At 39.8% G+C, this 26,473-nt stretch overlaps 1 protein-coding gene across 8 annotated transcripts in view; it reads left to right on the top strand.

Moving 5' to 3' along the window:
• The window catches only part of LYN (LYN proto-oncogene, Src family tyrosine kinase), a 45,673-nt gene extending 20,220 nt beyond the window's left edge, over nt 1-25,453 (top strand). For 4 of the 8 annotated variants that reach the window (XM_061448455.1, XM_061448457.1, XM_061448458.1 and 1 more), the window contains exons 2-13: nt 1,308-1,444; nt 2,627-2,675; nt 2,768-2,873; nt 3,323-3,421; nt 3,515-3,618; nt 5,119-5,268; nt 6,547-6,699; nt 12,577-12,759; nt 13,645-13,721; nt 19,666-19,819; nt 21,619-21,750; nt 23,823-25,453. In XM_061448455.1, the coding sequence (XP_061304439.1) occupies nt 1,313-1,444; nt 2,627-2,675; nt 2,768-2,873; nt 3,323-3,421; nt 3,515-3,618; nt 5,119-5,268; nt 6,547-6,699; nt 12,577-12,759; nt 13,645-13,721; nt 19,666-19,819; nt 21,619-21,750; nt 23,823-24,025 (1,542 nt within the window). In that variant the 5' untranslated portion in view covers nt 1,308-1,312 and the 3' untranslated portion in view covers nt 24,026-25,453. The remainder of the gene's footprint in view (nt 1-1,307; nt 1,445-2,626; nt 2,676-2,767; nt 2,874-3,322; nt 3,422-3,514; nt 3,619-5,118; nt 5,269-6,546; nt 6,700-12,576; nt 12,760-13,644; nt 13,722-19,665; nt 19,820-21,618; nt 21,751-23,822) is intronic. The other 4 variants (XM_061448459.1, XM_061448460.1, XM_061448461.1 and 1 more) reach the window with 2 other exon arrangements.
• Nucleotides 25,454-26,473: the final 1,020 nt, after the last annotated feature.

The raw sequence follows: 26,473 nt of genomic DNA, 5'->3' as shown, positions 1-26,473 counted from the left end.
ATGAACCCAGGGCAATCTGGCTAATTTTCCTGTCTGCAGGGGTAGGGTGCGTAAGGCACTGTCCCACTGATACAGTTGTGCCTGCACATGGAAACCTCTACTACTTTAACTGTTTACAATGATAACCTTACCTCTCCTTGAGATGATGGTAAAAGTGAGATGTAGTATAGGGTGTTACAGTCTGTTTTAGCTTCTCCAGCTGCATTTTAGTCAGGGCTTGTTTACTTGAGCTGTATATGCACTGAGCTCTTATTTTAGGTTTTATATTGTTCTTCAAAGAACTGGATTTAAAGATTAATTAGGGCGGCGGGGAGTGAGAGTTTGTGCCTGCAAGGGAAAATGTGACTGAACCTAGCATTAGAGCACTGACCTGAAAGCAGGGAGGGAGAAGGGAAGGAGAGGTTTGAGCAGCATTCATAGTGGACTTTTTCAGGAGTAAGTATAATTGCTTTCCTCAGATGAAGGAATATAATGTATATATGCTTGCTGAAGTACTATATAATTAGATTATGGGATTAGCCATAATCAGGTTTCAGCCATGTAGATGTTAACAGCTGTATCTCATCTGATTTAGCATGTATGCACATCCGGAAAGAAGGATTATCCTTCTAAATTATACTGAAGAAGAAATAGTTGTGTGGGGATTTGTCATCACTGATACACACATCGGCTGTTTTAGACTGCTGTAACAGGCCTGTTTGAACAAGGAGATTTGTCACTGTAGGTCACAGAAGCGGTATATCTGCCAAGGAGCTGCACAAGTCATCAGCCTCGTGTGAGACAGGGATTTGAACCAAATGGGGCTCCCTGATAGACCGGCATAAGCAAAGTGAGGTGGGGAGATACAGGCATTGCCAATGCCAGCTGCAGTTCCCATCATTTGGACTGGGATTTTTTTCTACATCTTGCAAAGCAACCTTTTCTCTAAAAGAAAGAAGAAATACAGAAATAAGTTATCACTACAGTAATTAGATATTTCTTACATGTATTCTGAAGCTCACAGAAGTATCAGAGAGATGTTTCAGCAGGGCCAGCGATTGGGGTGGGAAAATGATAAATCTGAAATGGTTGAAATGGTAAATAACTATTTTGAAATATTCATCTGTGGATTGAAACAAGAAGTCATTTCTTTCCTTTGCAGCAGAAAAGAGCTTTCTGCACATGTTCCTAAACTGCAGTTGTTCTCCCCTTGAACTATTGTGTGTGAAAAGGAAGCAGGTTTTTGCTGCGTTGCCCAGATGATTGCATGGGAAACAGCTTGGTTTATGGTGTAATGTTTTTGTTTAATACCTTTTTTATTCCAACAGGAAATATGGGATGTATAAAATCAAAAAGGAAAGAGAATCAGGATGGAGATGGGCTAGATTTGAAGAATCAACCAGTACGTAAAACTGAACGAACTATTTATGTGAGGGATCCAACGTCCAATAAACAGCAAAGGCCAGTAAGTAGATAGTCTCAGGGGAGAATTCCAGTAGCAAGATCAAAGCATGAGTGGCATTACTTAAATTTCAATCCAAAGCACATGCATGAAAAAATTCAACTGATCATTAGTCCACACTTGGGCTTTTAGTGTTGTGCAGTTCACCCTCAATGAATAAATACTTAAAGAAATAAAAGTAAAAATTTGTGATTTGTTACTTAATTACTTTGCAATAATTTTCTGCATGAAAACAGTAATCCTTGGCAACACTTAATGTAGACATAGGTATGACTGTAGAAGAATGCTAGGTGACATTGGAAAATGTGAAGTAGTTAGAACTGGTTTTAGAAGCAGTGTTGTTTGGGTTTTAATAGCTATGGGATCCTAGTGTTGACTATTCTGTTTAAAAAGGATGAAGTAATCATGGGTGGCCAAAGGCCACTACTTGCCCTTATACTAGGTGTGTAGGTAAGGATGGGAGGAGAGCAGAGGATGCAGTTGTGAAGGGAGCAGCATTGTGCTGCAGGACAAACAAGGCAATGCAGTTCAGTGTGTGCTGCCTGGCACTAGAAAGGAAGGGTGCCAGGAAGGGGAATCCTGTTGGGTACCAAGTGGGTTTGCTGTTTTGCAGATTGCCTGGTACCATTTTCTCCCAGCCTCTATACTGTGCTGAGGAAACCATATTTCCTGACTGTGCTTACTCAGGGTCTGTGCTGTCTGCAGGTGTGAATGACACCTTTCTCACCCATCTCACCCGCTGACACAGATGATTCAGTGTGCTCTCCAGTCAGGGTACACACATCACAAACTACCATTGTTTCTTTTTTAATCAATCTTTATTCTTGCACAGTGTTAGCAACATAACTGTGCTTGTAGCTCTTCAGCGTGGCAGCTACGTGTGTGTAACTGGCCCATTAAAGTGCCCTGTCTAAAGCCTCTTCAGCAGAAGTCATACAGCTGTTCACATCCTCCCAACAGTCTGTGTCACACCTTCCCGAGGGATGAGCTGCTCAAGTCAACATCTAGTGGGGTTTACTATATTTTTATGTTGTAATTTGCTCTTGAAGAATGGTGGGAAAAGATTGGAGCCTTTTCATTTAAGACATAGAAGATGATACCAAAGCAACTGAGTAATATGTAATTGTAATGTAAGATTGTCACAAAGATCTAAAGCTGCTTAATTAAAGATATATTTTATTGTAGGCAAATACAGAAGCACAGCTCTTACCAGGACAGAGATTTGTCAGTGAAGGTAAGTTTTCATAGGGATCTTTCTGCTGTGTGCTATGCCCATGTCAGGCTGTGAAATAATCTGAATGTGCCTTTGGCTTTCTGCCTTTGTAGAAACAGAGGAGCGTGGAGTTATTGTGATAGCTTTGTATCCCTATGATGGCCTTCATGAAGATGACTTGTCCTTCAAAAAAGGAGAAAAATTGAAAGTTATTGAGGAGTAAGTATGACAGTACTGATTGTATTGTAGTTTTTCTTTGGAGTCATCTAACACACTATATAATGTTTTGTTATCCTACTCATCACAAGTGTATGAATGGTAACGGAACTCCCTTGTATGTGAAAATACAAACGCATATGGAGCTGTTCCAGGCTGGATGGGGCTTTGAGCAACCTGGTGTGGTAGAAGTTCTCCCTGCCCATGGCAAGGGGTTGGAACCAGATGATCTTTTAGGTCCAACCCAAAGCTTTCTATGACTTGGCAGCTGCCCTTGGTAACAGCAACCGAACATTGATCTAAAGAAGCCAATGGCTGTTCAGGAGGCTTAAGTTCAGAGGAAAGATACTTCTTCTCCCTCCAGTGAGGTCAAAGCTCTCGGACAGTATAACCCAAATAACACTTTATCATTTTTCTTTCCTGACAAAACTACCCTGGTTTCCATTTTTCAGGCTGGGAGAATGGTGGAGAGCAAAATCTCTCTCAACAAGGAAGGAAGGCTTCATTCCCAGCAACTATGTAGCAAAAGTAAACACCCTGGAAACGGAAGAGTAAGTTCTCCCAGGCAAACATCTTCCTCCTGGTGGTGTATTCTTTGTGGGTGGCCAGGAGAAATGTCTCTAACTCTCTGAAATACTTCTCAGGTGGTTCTTCAAAGACGTAACCAGAAAAGATGCTGAAAGACAACTCCTGGCTCCTGGAAACAGTCCTGGAGCTTTCCTTATCAGAGAAAGTGAAACATTAAAAGGTAGGCTTTGGGGTGAGTTACTTTGGAGTTTGTAGTAGAGTTAAAAATATACTGTCTGTCTTCACAAAAGAAGGTATCAGGTGGCACTGGGTGTGGAGTAGGCCCCGTGTGTCCTATTGTGTGAATTGCCTGCAGTTCTATAGGAGTGGGAAGGATGAGAAAATCACCAGGAAGAGAGTTTCAGGTTAACACCCAAAGCTGAGGTAGGGAAAAAAAACCCTGTGTGTGATTACACTGACAAGAAGCAGGAATGAATGAAGTGGAAGACCTTTTCTCTTCCTAACAGTTGTGATTCCTTTGTTGACGGATACTTCGCTGTAAACAGTAGATGCTGCATTTCATAGTCTTCCATTATTGGATCTATATCCATTGCTACAAGTTTTACAATGTAGTTAGTGTGTAGCGAGGGTTTACTGCACTGCAGTTTGCTATTTTTCAGGAAGCACTTTGGTAAAGGTTTGTGCTGGAGACAGGGCTCTTTGTACTGGAAAGCTTAGTGAAGCCTCCAGACTCTTCACCTGGGACTTTGAGAAGAGAACAGGAGGTTCTGCCCCAGTGCTTGGACTCTGACAGCTGCCAGATTAGATTCTCCATCTGGTTACCCTAACACTGCATCCTCCAGAGGAAGATGCATGAATCCCTTCAGTGGGTCATGTGTCTGTCCTCTCCACAGTGTAGCTTTTCTGGCACTAACACTGCAGATCCTTGGTTAGGTAGCTCTCTGTGATGAGCCCATATCATTGTTTCTGTGCTCAGATTTCATTCAGATTCCTGAATTAATTTCCCAAAGGAAGACTCCCAAATTCAGCATAGGCTGCTGAGAGGAAGGCAAAGTACCCCCAGAATGTTTCTTTCTAACCCCTTCTGTCACTGTATCTGTGTGTGGTGAGAGAGAAGGTAGTGAGATGGTTTCTTATCCTTTGAAAGTGGACAAGAATTGTATGAGTAGAAGAAACGAAGAGCTCTGTGTTAAGGGTAGATGCTCTGCTGCCCCATCTTAAATTCCAGCCGGGGTTAGGCTGTCTGGGACTAAGTGATCCACTCTTCCTCCTGTGTACCTCAAACCATCTCCAAACTGTCCTTTTGCTAGTTGGCCCATGACATCCAGTGTGTTCCTATTCCGAAACGCTGATCTCCCTGAATTTCAGCCTCTGCCTGAGGCATGTGACAGCCCCAGCCTTGCTTTGCCAGCCAGTTCTTCTCGAGCTGGGGGGACTTCCCTCAGAAGCGGGCATTGGACGTGAAGCTGCCTGGATAATGGGACTCCTGAGCTTGTTGGATAAGATTGAAAAAGAAAGTGTGACAGTAAGCATTTTGGTGACCAGTTCAGGACAGGCTATTGGGTAACTTCCTCCTGTTGCTTGCAAAATGCTTTTTGAGGAAATAAAGGAGTAAAAAAACAATCCAGGGAAAAAGGTGGTTTTGTTAGGCTTGACTGTATACGCATGGACACTGTAGACTTTTGCTATCTGTTAATGATCATCCTTTCTTTATCCACAGGTAGCTATTCTCTCTCCATAAGAGACTATGATCCACAGCACGGCGATGTTATTAAGCACTACAAAATTAGGAGTCTAGACAATGGAGGATTTTACATCTCTCCAAGAATAACTTTTCCCAGCATCAATGATATGATCAAACATTATCAAAGTAAGTTAAATCAGCTAGTGAATTACTTAATAGAATACAGTCATTGTTTCCTGTGAGGGAAAAGAAATGTTTTCTTGTTTTATTTCAAACTTTTTCATCTTTTTCTTTCTAAATAAACTTGGCATGCATGTTATCAAAGATAAACTAAAACTGGAACCCAAGTAATGTTGTTATCATAATCAGACCTAATGCTGCTTACTCTGTGGCATGCTCTTGTGAAATCAAGAACAGCTTTATAAAACACCTCATCAAAGTTATGATGATATGAAGCTATAGTAAGAATTGCCTGCATTGTAAATAAATTAATTCTGCATTTGAGAGTAAATTTGTACTCACAATTAGCAGAAATACATACGCATTTGTGAATGTCATCTTTTATCTGGTGTTGAGTAGGGAATTGTTTTCATTTTCCTAGACATTTATTATTCATTTATTTATTTAAAATAGCATTTTGAAGGAAGTAAAATTCCATTAACTTTAAAGAACAAAAATTGCACCACATGAAATGTGTGCATTTATTATTTAAAAAAGGGAGAGAGGAAAGAGGAGAGACAAATTTCTACCTATGTCTTAGCTACAAAAGTGACTTTTCATTCTACATAACCTCCTGGTTGATAGATCTAAAACGTGGTGGGTTTTAGTCCTGTAACTGGGAAGGCAGAGAAGACAAAAAATTGGACAGAAAAAAAATAGGACAGAAAATCACATAGTGATGTTTTAAATCCATGCTGAGGGCTTGGCCATGAGATTTCTCTAAGTTGTTAGACAGATGTGGTGATTCTTTGGCACAGCTGGAAAACCTTGAGAATTATTCAAAATTGGTATTAAAGTTATAGCTAGTTAGTGTCTGGAGAAAAAAATAATGGTGACCTACTTCCGCTTGCATGCACATGTGTCTGAAACCGTGCTGCAAGAAAATTTAATGACAAATTCAGAGTACAGGTCCCAAGCCTGACTCCAGTGTGTGTCTTCCTTAACATACTGTCAGTAATCAGATCTTATATTGTATCTATTTGGTACAAATTAATAATTTGTTTGTAACCAGATTCATGTGACGCTTCTTTATTAAATTTGTCTCTGAATACTAGATTTCAGTTCAGAGGCTCTTAAAGTTATGTGAAAGCACCAGAAATGTTCTATTTTCATCTAAGCACCTGATTAATTTGAACATTATTTTCAGCTGGTTACTGCACCCCTGCAATGAAGTAATGGTTGCTTCAAGTTGTGAGGCACACAAGTATAATAGATTTTGTATTTTATTTTTACTTTGAAAACCAGAACAATCAGATGGCTTATGCAGAAAGTTGGAAAAAGCTTGTATTAGTCCCAAGCCTCAAAAGCCATGGGATAAAGATGCATGGGAAATTCCACGGGAGTCAATTAAATTAGTGAAGAAACTTGGAGCTGGTCAGTTTGGAGAAGTCTGGATGGGTAAGTTTATTCGTTTGAAATAAGTATTTAAATCTGCTGAAATAAGTGTCATTTCAGAGACATTCAGAAAAACAGTGGATATGAACCTGGTCTGATACACTTGTAAAACAACAAAAATACGTCCAAAATACACCTTCTGTGAGGAGAGAGGGTTCATGAGGGGGAGCATACCTGACAGAGACATGGAACAGATCGTGTAATGGATTTTTAAGGGAAAAAAATAGTAAAGACTGTAATTTAGAAGGCCAAAGACAATGTTTTTTTTTTTTTGTGTTTTGTGGGGGAAGCAGAAGGTTATAGTAAGATGTGACTCCTGATGCTCAAAATTGATGGGCCTCTCAGAACTTGGTTCAAATCAGAAAGTGGTAAAGAACATGAAATAAAAATAAATCGTGTCTTTTAGTGAACTATGTATCGAGTTTTCATTGCCTTTTGGTAAAGAAGACAATGCAACGTAATGCTTGCGATTGCCATACTGGGTGAAAAATGGAGACACTTAATCCAAGATTACTGTGTGCCAATTCGCTGCTCAGAAAGTAGGTAACACATGTAGTGAGAAGATTAGAGATTGATTACCCCCTACCTTGAATTATCATGCAAATCCCCTATTATGAAAGTGTCATAAGACTTACAAGTTTTAAATGTTAATATATACCCAGCAAGAAATGATAGAATGAATTATTATAAACGTAATTAGCTTTGTTTGCTTATAAACAGTATTTTCTCAGCCTCAGTGACTTCCTGTGGCAAGGGACTACGATCAGTGTCTAATCACATTCTGTAAATATTATATAATCCTCTTGCTTTGAAATGCTGCCTATTCTGGTATCTGAGTATTCTTTTTGGTTCTATAGTGCAAGTTCTTTGCACTATTCATCACTTACAGATTTGTTAGCAGTTACCATTTTATTTGAGGTAAACTATACCTTCCTCTCAAAGTCTTCATTAGGATGTTTTTTCAGGCCAAATAATTTTTAGCCCTTCCCTGAATGTCATTTTTTGGGTATTATATTTAAATAGTAATAAAATTGTTACAGTTATAATAATAGTGGATTACATTATTGTTGTTGTTATTATTACTATTAAGCAAGATTCTATAGGCAGGGAATTAACTTAAAAGTGAAACCCAAAGCTTACTAGAAGGTGCAAAGCTATGAAGGGGCCTCTGATGATCCACAGAAGTGCAGTAGTCTGATGGGAATGTCATTGCTTTGAAGAGATGCCCTCATTTAGAAAAGTGAATCACAGACTGGTACTGTTTGAGTGGGAAATTCTACACGCAACTACAGCTTCAATCAGAAAGCTCTAATTCAGTCATAGGTGCCATCTTTTGATATAAATCATGTAAAAAAATCAAGCAACACCACACTAGATTATTCCAAATATAATTATTCCAATTATTATAATTGTTCCAAATAAGCCAAATTCAGCCTTTTTATCTGCCTTCATGAGAAGAGGGTTAAGAAAGCCTCTAGCTAAGAGATACATGAGTGACAATTTAAATGCTAGTTAAGATGAGTGTCAGCCATTGACAGTTTTTTTTGTGTCTGATAAACCGGGGGCAAGAGAGGTTTAACTGACACTGAAACTTTGTGGCAGGAGGTAATCACCTGCTTGAAAATGTAGATCATTTTGGGAAGTGGCTACTGCACACACATACACAGGGACATAAAACTTTAAAAGGGCATTTCTGTTTCAAGATGTTTCCTCTTGTTTGTGTCATTATTTTAACATCTAAATTGGGCCTAACCCCTGCATCTGAATTGCTGCACTGTGAGAAAAATTAATGTACTGTGAAAGCGATCGCTGTGTTTCCTCTTCTCTGCTTCCTTTCTGAAGCAAGACAAGCTGATTTGCATGGCCCAGGTCCTCTCGAATCAGGAACATGGTTAATCTTAGAAGCAAGGAAGTTCAAGCTGGAAAAGACATATTAGGTCAGCTGTGCAGTGCAGGGTCTCAGCAAACACTGTATTGCAATGATCAACCAGTGGCATCAGAAATGTGGAGATACTAAGAAATAGCCTAGTTGTTATGCTCTTCTGATTAGAGAGCTAGTTGTTACATGCTGTCCTCATACAGAACAAAGTTATTTTTCAGCCATAGTGTGAATTATAGAGAAATATTGTTCCATGGCTCAATTACTAAATGAATTTCTTCTTGATAAAGGTACTTAGAATTGTGGTTTCAGTGTCACACTCAGAGGAACTGGGCTTCCCACTAAAGAGAGATATGGAGCTACTGGAGAGAATCCATCAAAGAGTAACAGATGGTTAAGGGGCTGGAGCATCTCTCCTGTGAGAAAAGGGACTGTGCAGCCTGGAGAAGAGAATGCTTGGGGAGATCTCACCAATGTATGTAAATACCAGAAGGGAGGGTGCGTAGTACAGAGACAGTCAGTGGTAGGTGATGGCTGTAGTTGGTAAAGGAGTGATGCGTTAACATGCAAGAGGATGTAGAGAAGCTGCTGTTCCTCAGTCTCTTCCCCAGCACCTCTTGAAATTGTAATGGCCTGAGACGTTTATCTGGCTTCTAACAGTGTCATTCCTCTGTAGCTCAAACAAATTGTTCCCAGTGTAACTTTGCAGGAAATTACTTCAGAAGCAAGGGAAGAGGAAGGCTGCATCTTGTAGGCTTGTTCACAAAGTGTTCACCGTCAATTCTGAAGGTCTTTTCAGAAATGACAGGCTCAACCTCATCATTGTTATAAATTCATGTCACAGCTTGGCCTGATTAAGCCCTTGCAAGAATCTGTGGGGCAACCTGGTTGTCCAAGATACTACTCTGGTGAGATAATCATAATCAACTCCAAAATAAATACCTGAAACACCAACAATTTTGGGGAGACTTCTATTCTAACATGTAGAATATGGAGAAACTGGCTTTCTGTGTGAGACACGGTCGCATTCCATTCCTCAGACTTGGGTCCTATTGCTTGCATCCCATTTAATTTTTAACAGAAGTCTAAACTGCAGAGTCTTGCTTCTTGCCATGGTATGAAAGGGTTTTTGACCATGGAGTTCAGTGCATCTGGGCAGCTTGTTTAGTGATAAGATGAACCAGAGTAGCACTGCAAGAGCAGGGTCCATGTTTTATCATTTTTGTTCCTAGTGTGCACTGATACAATGTGAACCATATGCTCTCTGGTATTAATAATCCATGAAGAGAATCCTCAAGCAGGGCTAAAAGAAAAGTTAACAAGCCAAACAGAGCCATTATGATGTATTTTATTAATGAGGCACATCTTGCTTGCATCTCACATGTAAAAGTTTCTCTCTTTTGGCAACCTCCAACTTAGAATATAAGGAATACACATTTTGGAGTTGTTTTCTTATCCAGCTGTTAGAAAAAAATAGAGAAAATGATACCACAGAAATACTTCTATGAAAAGTAATGAGATCTAAAATGAACCAAAGAAACTTAGCAGTACTTCTCATCAGTATCAGAAGTGGGTTTTTATAGTACATATGTGAGCTGAATGTTAGTTGCAAAGAATCTGAATTTAATTTCAGAAATTTTAGATGTAAGCAAGAATTTCCTTGCTTATCTGTCTTTTAAAATTCATGTCTAGGTAGCAAACTAACCATGTGTTCATCCATATCATACAGAAGGAGCACTGTGATGCAAGTGGTAGGTTTACACCCAGGGCCAGGTTCAGTTCAGCCAAAACAGACATTAGCAATGGGCTCCAAGCCTCGGGTACTGCGTGAAACAGGGGTGATGATGCAGTGCTGTGGCCACCCCTTCCCACAGCTCCCTGCCTGTCACTGGAATCCTTCTGTGATGCAGACTGAACCTTACATCTGCTGCTGGTGAAGCACTTTGAGGTCCCCAGCTTTCGCTCCACCTGCACAAAAGCTGCCGTTTCTTACCTGTACGGTGAGAGTGTGCCTGCAAAGCAGATGATCGTTATGGAATCTACCACAGAGGTTCTCACGGGAATGATAAACAACCTGGCATGAGGACTAGGACATTGTGAAGCTAGGGTGGTACAGGTGCATACTAGAGAGATGCTGCCTGCTCCGGGTCTGACATGAATCTCAGCCCAGATCAAGCTATACAGTAGTTTTGTTGGTAATGGGTGGGAGAGAGAGGTGGCAAATACCAGTTTTGCCAAACTGACAAGGGTCAGTTTTTTTACAGGTGCCATTGTATCTGCTGTTAGAGTTCGTGACCACCTTTCTTCAGTGATTTGGTGTCTCACCCCTCCCAATGCCTGGTGAAATAAATGAACATGAGAGAGATCAAGATCAATTATCTCTAGTGCTGTCATTGGTTCGTTTGCTTTGCGTGTAATCACCAGAGGATCAGGGTAGACATTTATCACAGCAGTAAACCTTAGTATTGCTGTTGCAGTAATAAAACCTTTCTGTGAATAGCACCCAAGTTTGATTGATTTCTTTTGTGAATGTAAAACACTGTTACGTAGGTTAAGTGTCTTGGTTGTAATTGCTTCGCAAAAATTGCTAGGTTCAGTAGAGTATTCAACAAATTGGGAGTGGAATTCGTGCTATGCTTTAGGGTATGGGATGGAATAGTAGTAATGATACAAATAAGCTTTCTTCTTAAGCAAAAAGAAATGCATTTAACATCTCTTTTTTTCTGATAGATGTAAACCGTATACCTGAGCTTTAACAGCACATTTGACCTGTAGTTGTCATTTCTTACTATTAGGCCATTTAGAGGCATATCTTTGCTGAGCTTTGACCTGACCACGTTTGAAAAAATAGATTTAATAATCATGCAGGTGAATGTATTGTGATAGACATAGTAGCTTTTCTCAGGTGATGATCCTCCTTTAAAAAAGGTGGTAGAAGATTGCAGTGGTCAGAGCAATCCCTGAAGATCTGGGAAAATTAGTTCCTTGCTTTCCCCCTGATTTCTTATGTTAGGATAGTAATTACTATAAAGAAATTGTGGACATTTAGAGGTATATCCCTTGTCTGGATTGTTGCTGAATAAGGAAATGAGTCATGAAATTTTTGCCTCTTCTGAGAAATAATTTTGCAATTTTGAATGGGCATGGTGGGGGACAAAAGTTGCATTTATATCCTTCTCTCTTTCTTGTTTCTTCTATTTTTTAAATTAAATGACTTCATAATATAAACTTAACAATCAGTTCTTGCTACTCCTTTTTTTATGCTCTTTAACATTTATTTAATGTTTGGAAAACATTAAATCAGAATGTAATTCACTGCTTTTTACTGGTAAGTTGCTTTTCATATAATTAGAATATTACATTAGCAGGTTTGATAAACAGAGAAATGAAGGAGCCACGGTCTTTTCCACTCTTGGCATGGGCTACGTGATAAGAAATCTCGTTTTAAATCTTGCCCTGAGCACTGCAGGATTGCAGTCCTGGCAGCATATCTTTGTTGGTCATAAGAACACTTATTTGATTGCACTTTCCTGTAATGCTTCATTTTGAGCACTGAGGGTTACAGAGAGGATTATAAGCATGAGACCAACATGCATAAAATGGCTATAATCATGGAATTTAAAATCTTGCAAGTAATCTGTGGACTCCGTTAGATTCTGGGACAAGTTAAGTGAACCTTCATTAAAACATCTTTTGACTGAATATTTTAGGGGCTACTTGTACATGAAAACTTTGTATGAAGATGATTTGCTTGCTTTATTTGTTTTGGGTTTTTTTCAGATAAATGATTTCTGGAAATGAGGAATGGATTATTTTGCACTGCAGTCTTGTATCAGTTGCAAAATAAAAAGGAATTCTAGCATAAATATTTGTGCTACATCTGGCGCTTGCTCTCAGCCTCTCAGCTATTACTGGAATCCAGCCTCAGCTGCTTTACAAATTCCTAGTGCTGTGTGGCACAGAGTGACTTGGACTGCACTGACCGTATTCCCTCCTTTTAGGTTACTATAATAATAGTACAAAAGTGGCTGTGAAGACTCTGAAGCCTGGAACGATGTCTGTGCAAGCCTTCCTGGAGGAAGCCAACCTCATGAAAACACTTCAGCACGATAAACTCGTAAGGCTTTACGCTGTAGTGACCAAAGAAGAGCCTATTTATATTATAACAGAATTCATGGCAAAAGGTGAGAAGAGTGTTGGATCTGTGAGCAGTGCTTTAGTAAACTCTTCTGCTTCTTCCAAGTTAGTCCCAGTTCTTTAAAAAGGAAGGAATAAAAAATAAAAACTTAGGATTTTAGCATTATTCTTTTGAATGCTTCAATATAAAGTGAAAGAACACCTGTCCTAGAGGAGGGGTGAGGCTTTAATTTCATGATTCATTGCTGTGGTTGTGATTGCTTAAGATGCAGAGCATAACCCCAAAATACCTCTGGTTTCTTTGGGCTCCCTACTTGACTTCTGTACCTGGAGTCATAGCAAGGCAATTAAAACAAACCTTAGAAATGGCCTTACGTGGCTCTTGAGTTGGTAAGTACATAGGTAATGTGAGTGGTGAGTGGTCCTGACAGGATGGTTGTGCTGCTAGAAAAGGACAATCTTTATTAGAGCATTACTACACAAAGTAAGTGAAGTTTCCTTCTTAGATTGTTTTGGGTGCTATATTTTCCTGGGCTGTTCTGTTTTCAAGAAATTCTGCTGCTAACTTCATAAACAAGTGTTGAGCCACTTAGTTTTTATGATGTGGAAAGGATTGATATGTGGATTCTCTTAAGACAGCTTTCCTGATAGTCTATAGACTAGGGTACTTATCAGAGTCAATACCACTGAAGTAAGGTAAGGTCTGATGAGTTTTCTACACCCAGGAAAATGGCAACACTTGGATGCCTGACATGCTGACTTGGATGCTATCGTTGTTAAACCACGTAAAGAGACTGCCTTACTGTAGTCAACTTGAAAATACATCAAAACACTTGCCTGCAAAAATTTTGTGATCAAGAAAATCGGGGACCTGGTGTGACCTTTATTTCAGTAATAAGCTGCACTGAGTTGGTCTTTCTCTGTTTTAACAGGAAGTTTGCTGGATTTTCTGAAGAGTGATGAAGGCAGTAAATTGTTGCTTCCGAAGCTGATTGATTTCTCTGCTCAGGTAAATTTTAAGAAATATGCTCAAAATGAATGGGGTTTATTTCTCTTTGAGTCTAAAACCCCAGCTGGGCAACTTTGGGGCTTTTGCATTAAAAAATATTTTAATTTTCAGATAAGTTTTGCTCTGAGAAAATAAGGTTGCTTGAAAGGAGGGAATAGATAAAATAGGTTTCAAACAAAAGATGTGAAATTAGGCTTAACTTGCTGCTGGTGACCTGCTAAAGATGCCAGTGGTACCCTGCTTAGATGGTGGTGGAAAAGCTGCTTTCAGTTCACATGGCTGTGAGTTGGAAGTGTAAGTACACATTTGTGAGTTTCTGCTTACGAGATTCCTTCAGTGTTAATAAACCACATCATTTTTACTTCTAAGGTCAATTTGTGAAACTTCTCTTAAGCTCAGAGAACTATAGGTGGGTTTCAAACTCTTAGTAAATTACCGTGAAATAAATGAGATCTAGTCAAATGATGTTTCAGAATCTTATTTACGAACCAAGAAGTTTGTTTCAAAATATACTGGTCATTCCATGTCATAAATGAAATACGTAGAGAGAGACCTCAGACTGATTTGTGTGTGTCAAAGTGTGGATCAAAAGTGTCTGGAGCCCAGTGTTCCACATCGTAGAGTTGCCAGCATTAAATGTCCAGTGAGGCATATAAGAAAGTAGAGTAAGAATTGAGCAACTTTTGCAAGCTGTAGTTCATGTTACTACTAGGCAATGAAAAGATTTCTGGTAGGTTATTGTTTCACCGACCTTTCTGGGGTTTTTATTATGCATTAGAATTTACAGACTGTTGTACCCTATAACTAACTTGTTATAATCCATGGCGAAAGATGAGAAAACTTTGAAAGCATGTAAAAAAACACTAGGGATTTATAAAAGAAAAATCACTATATTATGTAGTTGTTTAATATAACTATTGCTATATAAGTGAATAGAAGATTAGATATTAGGAAACATTTCTTTACAGAGAGAATGGTGAAACACTGGAACAGGCTTCCTAGAGAGGTAATTGATGTCCCAAACCTGTCAGTGTTTAAGAGGCATTTGGACGATGCTTTTAACAGCATGCTTTAACTTTTGGTTAAAGTGGCTTGAAGCGGTCAAGCGGTTGGACCAGATGATTGCTGGAGGGTCTTTCCAACTGAAACTCTTCTATTCCATGGGATATGTACCCAAAGAGCTCCCAGTTCTTCTTTTCACAGTTCTTAAAATCATATTTGCTTCTGTTTGATGAGATCTGCTGAAAAAGTATGGTGCAAATTCAGTGAACCTTTTGCATGTATAAACTCTTCCTGCTGCTTTTGCAAATTTGTTAGCTACGTCTGCCGTGTAGCACACACATGCCTGGTGGTTGTGGTTAGGAAGATGATACGAGCTGTTGCTGAGCATACTCGTAACTTTCAAACCATCTCTAAGTAATCACTTTTACAGGATTTTGGTTTAAAATAGAGCAGGAGGGGATTGGAGAGCCTAGTTGTTTCTCAATGTTTCAGGAATTGTAGTCACACCCTGTTGTTCTTTCCCCAGAGTGCACTTCATTTGTAACCAAATAAAAACTAGGCACAACTTAAATACTGATTCAGCACTTATATTTTTTCCTCATTTTGCCTGCCTAATTTTGCAGGCAAGTCAGGATGTGTGGATTTGGATTTACTGACAGTTTCCAGGTGCCTCATAAACCACTCATACGCACTTGAACTGTCCTAACCCACTTCTTTCCCTTTTCCACCCTGTTTTTGCGCCTTTGTCACTCACATTAACCATGCGTGCATCCTTGGCCCTTTCAGTAGAGACAGAAGCAAAGGCAGGCATTTAAAAACTTTGCCGTAGTATTTGTATGTAGTCTTCTCCATCTGTTTTATGTGAATGTTTTCCTTGGTCTTGTCCTGTTACTAATGAATCCCCACTTATACTTACAATTTGTAGCACTTTTTTTGTGGGTAGGTCTTATGATTTCTGTCATATTGGGGTATTTTTTTTATACTTTGTAATTTGTCTTTGTTGTACTGGAGTGTTTCTGGCCAGGTATGATTTGGCCACGTTTCTCTCATGAAGCACTGTCTTTATGGTGTGATTGCCCTTGCACTTAATAATTGTGGGGTTTTGCTGGTTGCTTGTTCCTGAAGCTCTTACCCCATGAGGCTGCACTTGTCAGCCCTTCAGGTTGTTTAAAACTTGCTTTCCTTCAAACAAACAAACAAACAAACATACATAACAAGAAAACTTCATATTTTGCCATCATTTCATTTCCTTTCATTTTCATTCCACTCTTTTTCATGATCCTTGTCATTTATTTTTTCTTCTTAACATGACATATGTTCTCAGCATGATGTAAAAATATCCTATTAGGTTGACCTTAAGCAAACCCATCTGGCTTCTTTAGTACTCCACATTTTTGCACACAGCCTGGAAACGCACAGTGGACTCAATTACACCTGTTGCTGTAAACCTCTTTCTGCATGGAGAAACAGCAATGCAAACTGTCTGTAAAACATGGTTGGTTTGTGATAACTCTTGCAAAAGAGGATCACAGACCTTGGAATGGAAGTCGAAATCAAGCACGGTTTTGAGTTTAAAAATGGAGCTATGAAGGAAGCCAGAAATTCTCTGGTTTTATAGCAAAAAAAAAGAAGCAAACCCAAATCAAAACAGAAGCTGGATGTCACCTTCTGAAAGCACAGGACTGCCCATTTCTCTGTGTGCTGTTCAGCATTAGCTGTGATGTTTCACCAAGGACATCTGTGAGCTGGAACCAAGTACTTTTGCTTTTCAGAAGGTGCAGCTCTTCCTTGTCCTTAGGCAGTCCTATTCTGAAATGGCAACTTATTAGGTTCTCCCCTCCCTGCTTCAAAGTCCTTTGCTGCTTTCTCCAAAGACCTTCAGAAGCTACAAAAAGTGGTTCTGAAAGCAGGGAACGCATGTTTTCAAAGCCACACTGCTTGCTCCATGATTTTGTTACCATTTTCTTTCAGGAATTTTCAAGAGTTTTATACCTGTTTGTGAAATGACCCACAAGTATTCCAGCAAGTTAAGTAATTACCCTGTTTTATAGATAGGAAGAGCAGAAACAGAGAGGAAGGAGCACTGCCGGCTGAAACCATGCCCCAAATGGGTGACAGAGCTGCGTGCAGAACTGCAGCTCCAAGTCATCATTCACTTGGAATGTGACTTTCAGCCTGCAGTATGGAGGCTGACTTACGGAGTCATTTATTTCTTCCAGAAGACTTTTCTTGCATTCTTACCCTGTTTCCAGTATTCAGAGATTTGGTGGTTGGTTGTTTTTGAAAGGATTTAACTTGGGTATTTCTGGAAGCGTGTCAGTACTTCATTAAAGGTGAAGGGGAAACTGCTCCCTTCTTGGTAGTAACACTTGTGCAGTGTAGGCAGAATCTTCTCTTAAAGGACACAAAACAGATTCCAGAAGCCCAAATTACCTTACCCATCCTGTTCCTGAGTAGTAACTACATGTAGCCGAACAGTCTTGACAGGTACCAATGATCATTAACAGAAAAGGGAAAAGGCTTTCTTTTGTTTCCGTGAATTTCTCTACCTTTAATATATCATTTGGCAATGAAAACCCAACAATTATAACAAAGAGTCATCACATGGGCTTTGGCACCAATTCCCTTGATTAAAAAAAATCTTCTTTTCTTTCTTTCTTTTCCCACAAGCAAAGGTTTAATGTGTGAATTGAGTTGTCCAGTTGCTGTGTTTCCACTCCTTGTCCCATTCAAAATTCCTTGCCCATTATTCTTTTCCTACTGGGGAATTTTTTGTATGCCCAGATGCTGGCACATACGTGGCTTCTTTGAATTTCTCTGATTCAGTGCAGTCAAAGCCATTGTCCTGGCGTTTCACGGAAATGTAGTCTGTATTTGCTGAAAACTTACTGATTGCTTGATGTTGCATTCTTCGTTTGTGACTAATCAGATGGTGAGTTCTGTGAGTCTGGCACAAGTAAGAGGAAATAAAATGGTCTTTCCTATGGCTTTGCTTGGTTGGGCTTGGAAACTAAATACTGCTATCACAAATGTCTCTTTTGTGAAGTGAATGTCTCCCCAGACAGCAATTTGCCCAAATGTTAAATCCATGCAAAGAAGTAGGAGGAAAGTTGATTTCTTTGTGATGGGTGATGTGGTTTTGGTGATACTAGTGGACCTGTCTGCATTTTGATCATATCTGCCAAGCTGGTTAGTTCAATCTCAGCACTGATCTTGCAGCAAAACCTTCTCTTTCATCCCTTATTCCTTCCCAGTAGTGGCATGGGGAGGAGAGAGAAGCTAAAGTAGGCTCTGAATCGAATACTACTCTTCTATTTTGTCTGTAAGTCTTTAGTAAGACCCTATGTGGCAATTTTTCAGTAGTAGTTGCTTCCTGCATTATGAAAAGTCTTATTTGTAGAAAAAGTGAAATGCAGGTGTTCTTCATTCCCTTCATCATCAGGGTTGCTCTTTGATTTAGTGTGAGACACCCCACACACCTACCCCCCCCCCCCCCCATCCCTACCCCCCACACACATTGTATAAGGGCAGTGTAGCAGTCTGCTCTGAAGAATATATCAGTTTATAAGAAGAGGTTTGCAGTGAAGGAGGTGGGAGGGCAAGTGGCTCTATTTTTCCATTGCCTAAACCAAAAAAGAGGAACGAAGACCTCACACACAAACGTGTGGTTTGTGTTGTAAGTGGTGGCAGTGTGTGCCTTCACAGGGGACCTTCCTCAGGGACCTTTTAAAAATGGGTAAGCAGAAGTGATGTTAATGTTTTCTTAAGGTTCAGTCAGGTGCCCCTGCCTGCTTTACTGCATGGCTAAAACAAGCACCTCTGGAGCTGAGAAGGTGTCCATGCACTTGCCTTCTCCTGAGGTGGAGAGAGCCCATGTATGAGTGTGCCAGGGACTGGCACTGGAGGAGGACCCTTCCTGCTTTACTGGTGCTTTGTTAGCAAACCTGAGAGCTTGTGCATTCCCCAAATCATGAGGCCATGAGTGAGATCTCTGTCACCCACAGACATCCTGGAGAGGTACCTTTGGCACAGGTTGGACCACGGCCCTGCCTGGGAATGACCCAGCACTAGTCTCACAAGGAAGAGAAAAACTGGCAGCTCACAAGCACGGGGTTTATTTTCCCTTTTTCCTAGCTCCTCTTTTGGTCAGAACACCATCTACACATCAGTTTTATTGCTCTGAGTTCAGAAACTATTATTTCAGTTTCTCTTTTTTTCTGAAAAGTAAAGCGGCAGCCTGAGCAAATACTGGGGAAAAGATCATCCCCAGTGCATATTTTGAGGACATTAATCATCTTTAATTTGGTTTGGAAATCAATTTGGGCTGCTGAAAGACAAATTAAATTTACTTATGATAGTGTCTGAGAGCTGGCTGTTGTTAAACACTCCTCGTTACATGTTGTTGTAGAAGAAAATAAAGTTGTTTGACCTCTCTTAGTAATTGTTTCCTGATTGTAGAGGCCTATTCTGAGTAAATAGAATGTTGTGTTTTTTTTTTTACCTTATCTGCACTGTTGTTTTGTCAGTCCTTAAAAGAACATCTGTACCTTGTTTGACTTACTAATTCCTTATATTTTCTTAGAAATTGGAAAGAAAACTCAATAATTTGGAAAAGAAAATATTTTAGTAGAAATCTCAGGAACATTTTAATTAAGATTTTGTTTCAGGAAATATGTCTAGCACATGTCTCTGATCTTGCCAGCTGTTATTCACCCAAACAATTTTTTGGAAGCTGCTACTTAAGTATAGTATTGCAGGACTGGATCTACATGTAGGTTTTCCCTGGCAATCTCCCATTCCTTGCTTCCATCTGAAAAATGCTCCAAAGACAGAGGTAATGAATAAATGGATATGGCTTTGCTGATACCTTGAAAGAACAAAGAGACCCGCTGATGTGTTTGTGTGGTGTTAAAATATCAAAATACTTGGTTTTTGGTAACAGATTGCAGAAGGGATGGCATACATTGAAAGAAAAAATTATATCCATCGAGATTTGAGAGCAGCGAATGTTCTGGTTTCGGACTTACTGATGTGCAAAATTGCTGATTTTGGGCTAGCGAGAGTCATCGAAGACAATGAATACACAGCAAGGGAAGGTATGTACTTTTGTTTTCGTCTTTAAAACTTCAGCTTCTGGGAGGCAGTGGGGATGGATCCAACAATAATATGGTCACCAAGGACAGAAAACGCTGTAGCAACTTCCTGGAGGCACCATTCTAATGCCAGCAACTTTTAAAAAAAATAAGGAAACAAGCAACCTGTCTGTGCTCCCCAGGCTTTTTGAAAAGTTTGTTTGAAATAAATCTGAAGAATGAAGAAAATTAAAAAAAAATACTTATTAAAGTTTAAAAAAAAAAAACTTAACTTCAATCAGTTTTCTCTAAATTGCACAAATTATTTGCACAGCCACAGCTTCCACCCCTCTGAATTAAATGCCAAGAAAATACGTTCATATTTTCTCATCACATCCTGAAGTGCCATACACGCCTCCTTTCACTTGGAGAAAGGAAGAAGCCCTAGCAGGTGTGGTTGCTGGTAACAAGGAAACCTTTAGCAGATCTGGTTATCTTTTGAAGCTGCTTTAGGAGCTGCAGCATTGATTTGCATGTTCAGCAGCACTGAACAGTGTAGGGACGCTGGAAACCTGGGTCCTGTTCGGCACATGGGTGGGAGGTAACATTGCAGCAGGGTCAGGACTGGCAAGAGGGGAAATTGTGATATTAAAGATATTTGTCTAGGTTTTGCCAGGTGTGTTTTGCTAATTTGGCCAAGGATCCTTTTAAGAAGTGAGTAGTCAACTTGTAGTGAAAAGTTTTTATTTATGCTTCCATGCGCAGATTGCATTCTGGTAACTTTGCAGAGCAGGTTTGTTGCCTGGCTTTCCCCCTCTTGTTTTAAAGACACTACCTCATATTTTTACACAGTCTGGATGGAAACTGTGGTCATGTAGGACGAAAGGGGGGAGAACTAAGGTATGAGGAAGAAAGTGAACAGTGCATTGCAGTTGAGATTAAAGGAAGGTGAGCTGTTCAGCAGTCACTGAGTAACAGTAGTTCAATAGAACAGATGGAGGGGTCTCATAAAGCAGTTTTCAGAGGTAGAGAACCCGTATCTGTGTTTTTTAGCTAGCTTTGGACATTCTGTATTGATTAAATGAACCTTTCTGGTTATAAATTCTTTATGCCAAGTTTCTTTGATGTGTTTTCTGCCATTCAGAAAAGTTTCCTAGCTTACCTGGTATTTTGCATCAAAATGATAGAGCAGACTAAAAAAGGCAGAGAGACAATCTGTTTGTATTTACTTTTCATGGTCTGAAGAGCTAACATATTTCCCAGTAAAGGTTGCTTGAACTTTTCTTATTTAACTGTAAGGAGTTTGCTTTTATATGCGATTTTCTGGAATCAGTTAATTAGACATGAAAGACAATATTTAAAGGTATGACTTCTTAAGCTATCATTTGCTACTGCCTTTGCACCTATGGCTGAATGTGAAATGTGCTGGGGTATGTGGAAGCTAGACTGACTTTCTTTAAAATAGGAAAAGGTAGTTAAAGTCTTGCAAAGTTCCAGGTGATGGGAATTGTAAGATTGTTGCCTGACCACTGGTCAGAAGGGAAAATGGTGACTAATTTTAGCATAAATTCACCATACCTTAGAGTTAAAAGGTGCTACGTAACATTTGGCATCTTATTTGCATCTCTGACACAGGACATGCAGGGTGGCAACGCGTATCCTGCAGTACATCTCTGCTGATAACTCTTGGATAGAAGGAGTTGCTGGGAACTTTGCTAATTTAGGGGTATCATAGGCAAGTCATTTAAGACATATTAGTGACTTGATATGGAGTGTTTACATTTGCCTTTGACTGATTGAGACTGTAATCTTTTTTGGTTTAGGTGCAAAATTCCCTATTAAATGGACAGCACCAGAGGCAATTAACTATGGATCTTTCACTATTAAATCGGATGTGTGGTCGTTTGGGATCCTCCTGTATGAAATCATTACATACGGAAAGATTCCTTATCCAGGTATGGGCGTGTGTTTATACCATTACTCTGTATGTACACTTTGGTGTTAAAAAGCAAAGAAAAATATACAAGGAAAGAGCTGGCAGCCGACAGTAGCAACAGCAGTGATCTGGAAAATGTCTTGCCAGTTTGAAGAACTTTGCTTTGAAAAATTATAGTCACCATATGTATGACTCTGGGGTAAATGTTAGCAAACAGACTAAAGGCACCATGAACATGTAGTTATTTTTATATATTCAGAAGGGGTTAAAACCACAGTGAATACAGCATTGTCACAGATCCCACCTTTACGGTCCACAGCACAGTCCCACAGCAAGGATGCAGTGCTACAGGTTCTAATGGTGCTGCATATGCTGCTGGGGTTTTAAATATTGTAGTATGTGAAACTACTAAGAGAGCATGTTTTCACAAGCAAATAGGCTGTTAGCTAAACAAACAAATATGAAAGCAGACCCTGAAGTAGTGTTGATGTACTGCTTGGAATATTTACTCTTCGTTGCTCCATACAGTTCAGGTATGAGAGCACAGTACATCATCTGTGACTGCTGCATTAGGTAGCTGGGAAGTGGTTACGTGCTTCCTGTTTCATTTTTTCTGCATCCTGAACAGCCAGAGACAGCAGAGGGGCAGATCTGAGTCCCTGAATGGACAGCAGGCTCACCCCCTGGGTACAGAGAGACAAGAGACTCAGGCAGAGGAGAAAGGGTGATGGTGGCCAACTTTATGTTATGGAAGAACATACCAACTTCCCATACAAGAGCTAGAGCCAAACCAGACATCCTCATTGTTCAGTAAGGTTCTAGTCCAGGAGAGCACTTAAGCTCAAGAGTAGCCCGTTTTGACTTCAAGAGGTGATAGGGCTGCTTGGACGGCAAAGTGTTCAAATATATGCTCTGGGCTGGCTTTTAGGTAAGGGCTATAAAATATGTGACTGAGTAGTTGGTCCTCGCAAAGTGTTCTAAACACTGCTCATGTCCCCAGGAAGGATCAGATAGGAATTGTATGCAGCCAAGTAATGCAAGGTTCTTCCCACAGGTGGGATACATGCTAATGGGAAAAAAAGTGCCTGTGTACCCAGACAGTGTCCTATGCTGAGCTGGGCTCACAAGGTTATTTCTGGGTGCCTTGAATATTGTCCTTCCCTGAGCAAACCTATGGGCTCACCTGGAAACCAGCACTACAAACCACAAACTCCAACACCATATTTTCATTTTAAGTACAAAATCAGTCAATACAGCAGACATGGTATTGCTGTACTACTGTGGGAAAATATCTGTTCTAAAGGAAGTCTGGGCAGTACTTTTCATAAGTATGAGAGCATTTTTAGGAGCACCATAAATAGGCCAGACACTGTGGATTTATTTGTCAACCAGCAATTAGAAGTTCAAGCCTCTTGACTGCATACTGGAAGATTTCAATAGTTTGCAAGCATTGCTCGCATTAAACTGGAAGAGGAATATATGTCTATTTTAAATAGAAGTATAAATTGGAACAGCCTATTAGACTGAAAGTTGATACTGAAGAATCAGAATAGCAGAATAAATGGGTGACCAATTTACCTTACATGAAGAAATGTGACAGGCTTGGGAAAATTACGCAGACGTGGCAAGAGTAACTCTCTGTCTCAGTATGCATAGTCTGCAGCAAGCAGGTGAGAAGCTCTGCAGGTAGAGACAAAGGTTGATGCCAGGGTGGGCTGTTGCTGTGAATCTCACCACCACTGGAAGCAGAACAAATGGTAGCAGGACTGGTTACAGAAACAGAATGAAGCTCGTTCTGGAGACAAGAATTGCTATCTCTCCCACAGTCATGTTAGTCTTGGCACAAAAGAGGTCACTGCACTCAACTGGGGAAATAGAAATCTTCCCCCCAGGATTTTCAGAGCAAGTTCCTCGGTACCGGTGCACACCTCAGCCTTGTTATTGAACTCATATTAGTAACTACCTCTAACAAGTAGCAATATTCTTGTCTTATGGTGAAGATCTTTAGAATTAAGTAGATAAAAAAGAAAAAAAAAAATTCTTTAGGAATTTAGATCATTTAATGAAAACTTTTTTTTTTTTTTGTTGAAGGCATGAGCAATTCGGATGTGATGGTTGCTCTTCAGCGTGGGTACCGAATGCCACGCATGGAAACCTGTCCAGCTGAGCTTTACGATATCATGAAAACATGCTGGAAAGATAAAGCAGAAGAGAGGCCAACATTTGATTATCTACAGAGTGTGCTTGGTGACTTCTACACAGCAACAGAAGGGCAGTATCAACAACAACCATAGAGCAAAGAACACTTTTTCTGTTGACATGGATCATAGGCACAGACTGCTATTTGGACAGACTGCTCAAACCAATTACTTCACAAGTCCGGATGTCTTAACTGAGTGTGGAAGTTGAAATGCTGAAGGAAAGAGTAATTCTGCAGAGAAAAAATAGTATTTTTATTTGGTTAGAACAGTTCCTCTAAAGCCTGAAGTTCTCCTTAAATGCTCTGTGTTCGGCATCTGCAGAATCATCCCAAAGGAAGAGGGCTTTTTGGGGTGGGGAGGGAGAAGGAAGGAAAGCCATCATGCACTGGTACAGTTTGCCAGTACCTTCTTGGAATCTAAGTTATGCAATACGTTACTAAGAGACCTCTATAAATGGGGCAAGAAGATGCCTGAACAGCTGTTTTCAAAAGAAAAAGTCATGAAGGAGAACTTGGAGATTTAAGACATGGTGATGTTCATAAATCATCCTTTTTGAAATGCAGCATCTTGTGAAAATTATTTTTATATCTGTTATCATTGTTATTTCACATTAATATCTGGAGTACTGTCACCTCTTGTAAGACTTTCTGAATGGTGTCATGGTTTCCTTTAAGGAAAGGTGATGTATGTAATTCTTTACACCGAAGATGATTCTGTTTTACTGCTGTATTACTCATACGAGGTTTAAAATCATTCTCAAAGCATCACACAGCCATTACAGCTGCAGAAGTGCAACATGAACACACAAGACAGCAGGAGCAGCAGCACGCCTAGGACTGTGTTGAAAGTCATCATCCGAAGTCCATGGCAAAGCACAGGATTTTGAAGGAAATTGATACTTTCATTGCAGTCACTGAGACTGTTACCAGTGAAAATATTTTAATCTTAATTTTAACCCTCTGTGGTTATTCAAGACTATTCCTTATATTTTTGCTGCTTTAATCAACTAACTTCAAAATGTGTTTTAAAGCTAAAACTAGCTCTAGTCCTGTCAGAAACAACTTGTGGAAACACACTATAGGATGTCAAGTTACACTGCAGTGACACTATAGGTGTGTTGCTATCTAAGTCCAGTTCCTAAAAGTGAATGCTGTTTGCTAAGCTTTACCTATAGAGGTGTTCTATCAAGTTACTTTCCAAAACAGCTGAGCTAGTGCAATTGCAATGTAACTATTGCATAGCTTCCTTTTTTGTGACACCCCAAGTGACACTGGTTCTTACAATTGAAACCCAGTAGATTTTTGCCACCCCTCCACCCAATTGTTCAGGCAAATGGTACTTTGCAGAAGCTTAAAACCTTTTTGAGCCTTAGTGTGCCTATAACGAGCAGCATAAATATTCATGCTTTTCTTTTCCATTGGTTTCATTCAAACTGTGCAGTTTAAGCAGACTATCAGTTAAATATTGTAAATAGTTTCTATTGTATGGTGATTTTTAGTTTTAATAAACACTTAATCTGAAGCAAGTTGTATGGCAGTAATTTGAAATTAAACGAATTGCTGATGTTCTATCCATAGTGGTAGCTTCATATGGAACAGGTGAACATCTGTTCATCACCACTAACACGATTAAGGGATTCTGCTTTCCTTATGCCTATTCAGCTTTGAGAAGCTGAAAAGGACCAAACCAGCTATTTCTGCATCCCTGTTAGGGTTTCTGCTTGATCGGGAGGGCAGAAAGAGACAAAGTCAGTCCTCAGCCATCTTTTAAAAGAGCTTCTCAAAAGTCTTTAATGTAATACCAACACAGTTCACCGCAATGCTCTGGAAAACATTAGTTAAGAATTGCCCAGTCCTTCATTACAGGCTTTTAAACTACCATAACCTTGTCTTTCAAGCCATTTCCTGTAGCCAACCAAAAGCACTGGGAAGTAGGGTGGAACAGTTGCTCTGAGAATAAGAGACTACAGTTAGCATTACATAAAGTTGCTAACATTCACTTGTCTGAGATGGTTGTCAGACTGTCAAGGTGTAGCAGTAGAACATCTGAAATGGTGTTGCAGAAGGTTTTCCAGCCTTAGCCTGTTCCGATTTAGGGATTTTTAATTTGTTTGAATATTGCTGGTGTTTGTACAAATTGCTCAAAAAAGCTTTCTTATTCAAGGGAACTCCACTCAGTGTATTGTATAACTACACCAAAATATTAATAGTTGGAATACTCTGTGTGGGAGCAGAATATTACTTTAGACATTCTACCCTGGAGGGATTATAGGCCTGTAGAACTACTGGAGCCAGATAAGCTGTGTTTAACAGAAACCATTCAAAACATGAGAATAGCACTGGCTCAAGTGCTACATCTCCAGCCTGGTTAAAGACATGTCAGAGTGATGACTTATCACTGCATTTACACAAACCAGCCCAAAACTCAGAAGTCCTGGCAAGAGCACTCACACCAGCGAAAGGTTGTTCTCAGTGTTGCACAGGAAGCCTGCACCACCTAGCGTCTTCACAGGGAGGGCGAGGTTCTTGCTCTGAACTGGGT

Source organism: Pezoporus flaviventris, unplaced genomic scaffold (assembly GCF_033815535.1).
Source record: "Pezoporus flaviventris isolate CSIRO_AGI_PZ_B2104156 unplaced genomic scaffold, CSIRO_AGI_Pfla_v1 ptg000007l, whole genome shotgun sequence".
NCBI lineage: Eukaryota > Metazoa > Chordata > Aves > Psittaciformes > Psittacidae > Pezoporus > Pezoporus flaviventris.
Note: the sequence above shows the minus strand (reverse complement) of the source record. Positions and strands in the feature narration are given on the sequence as shown.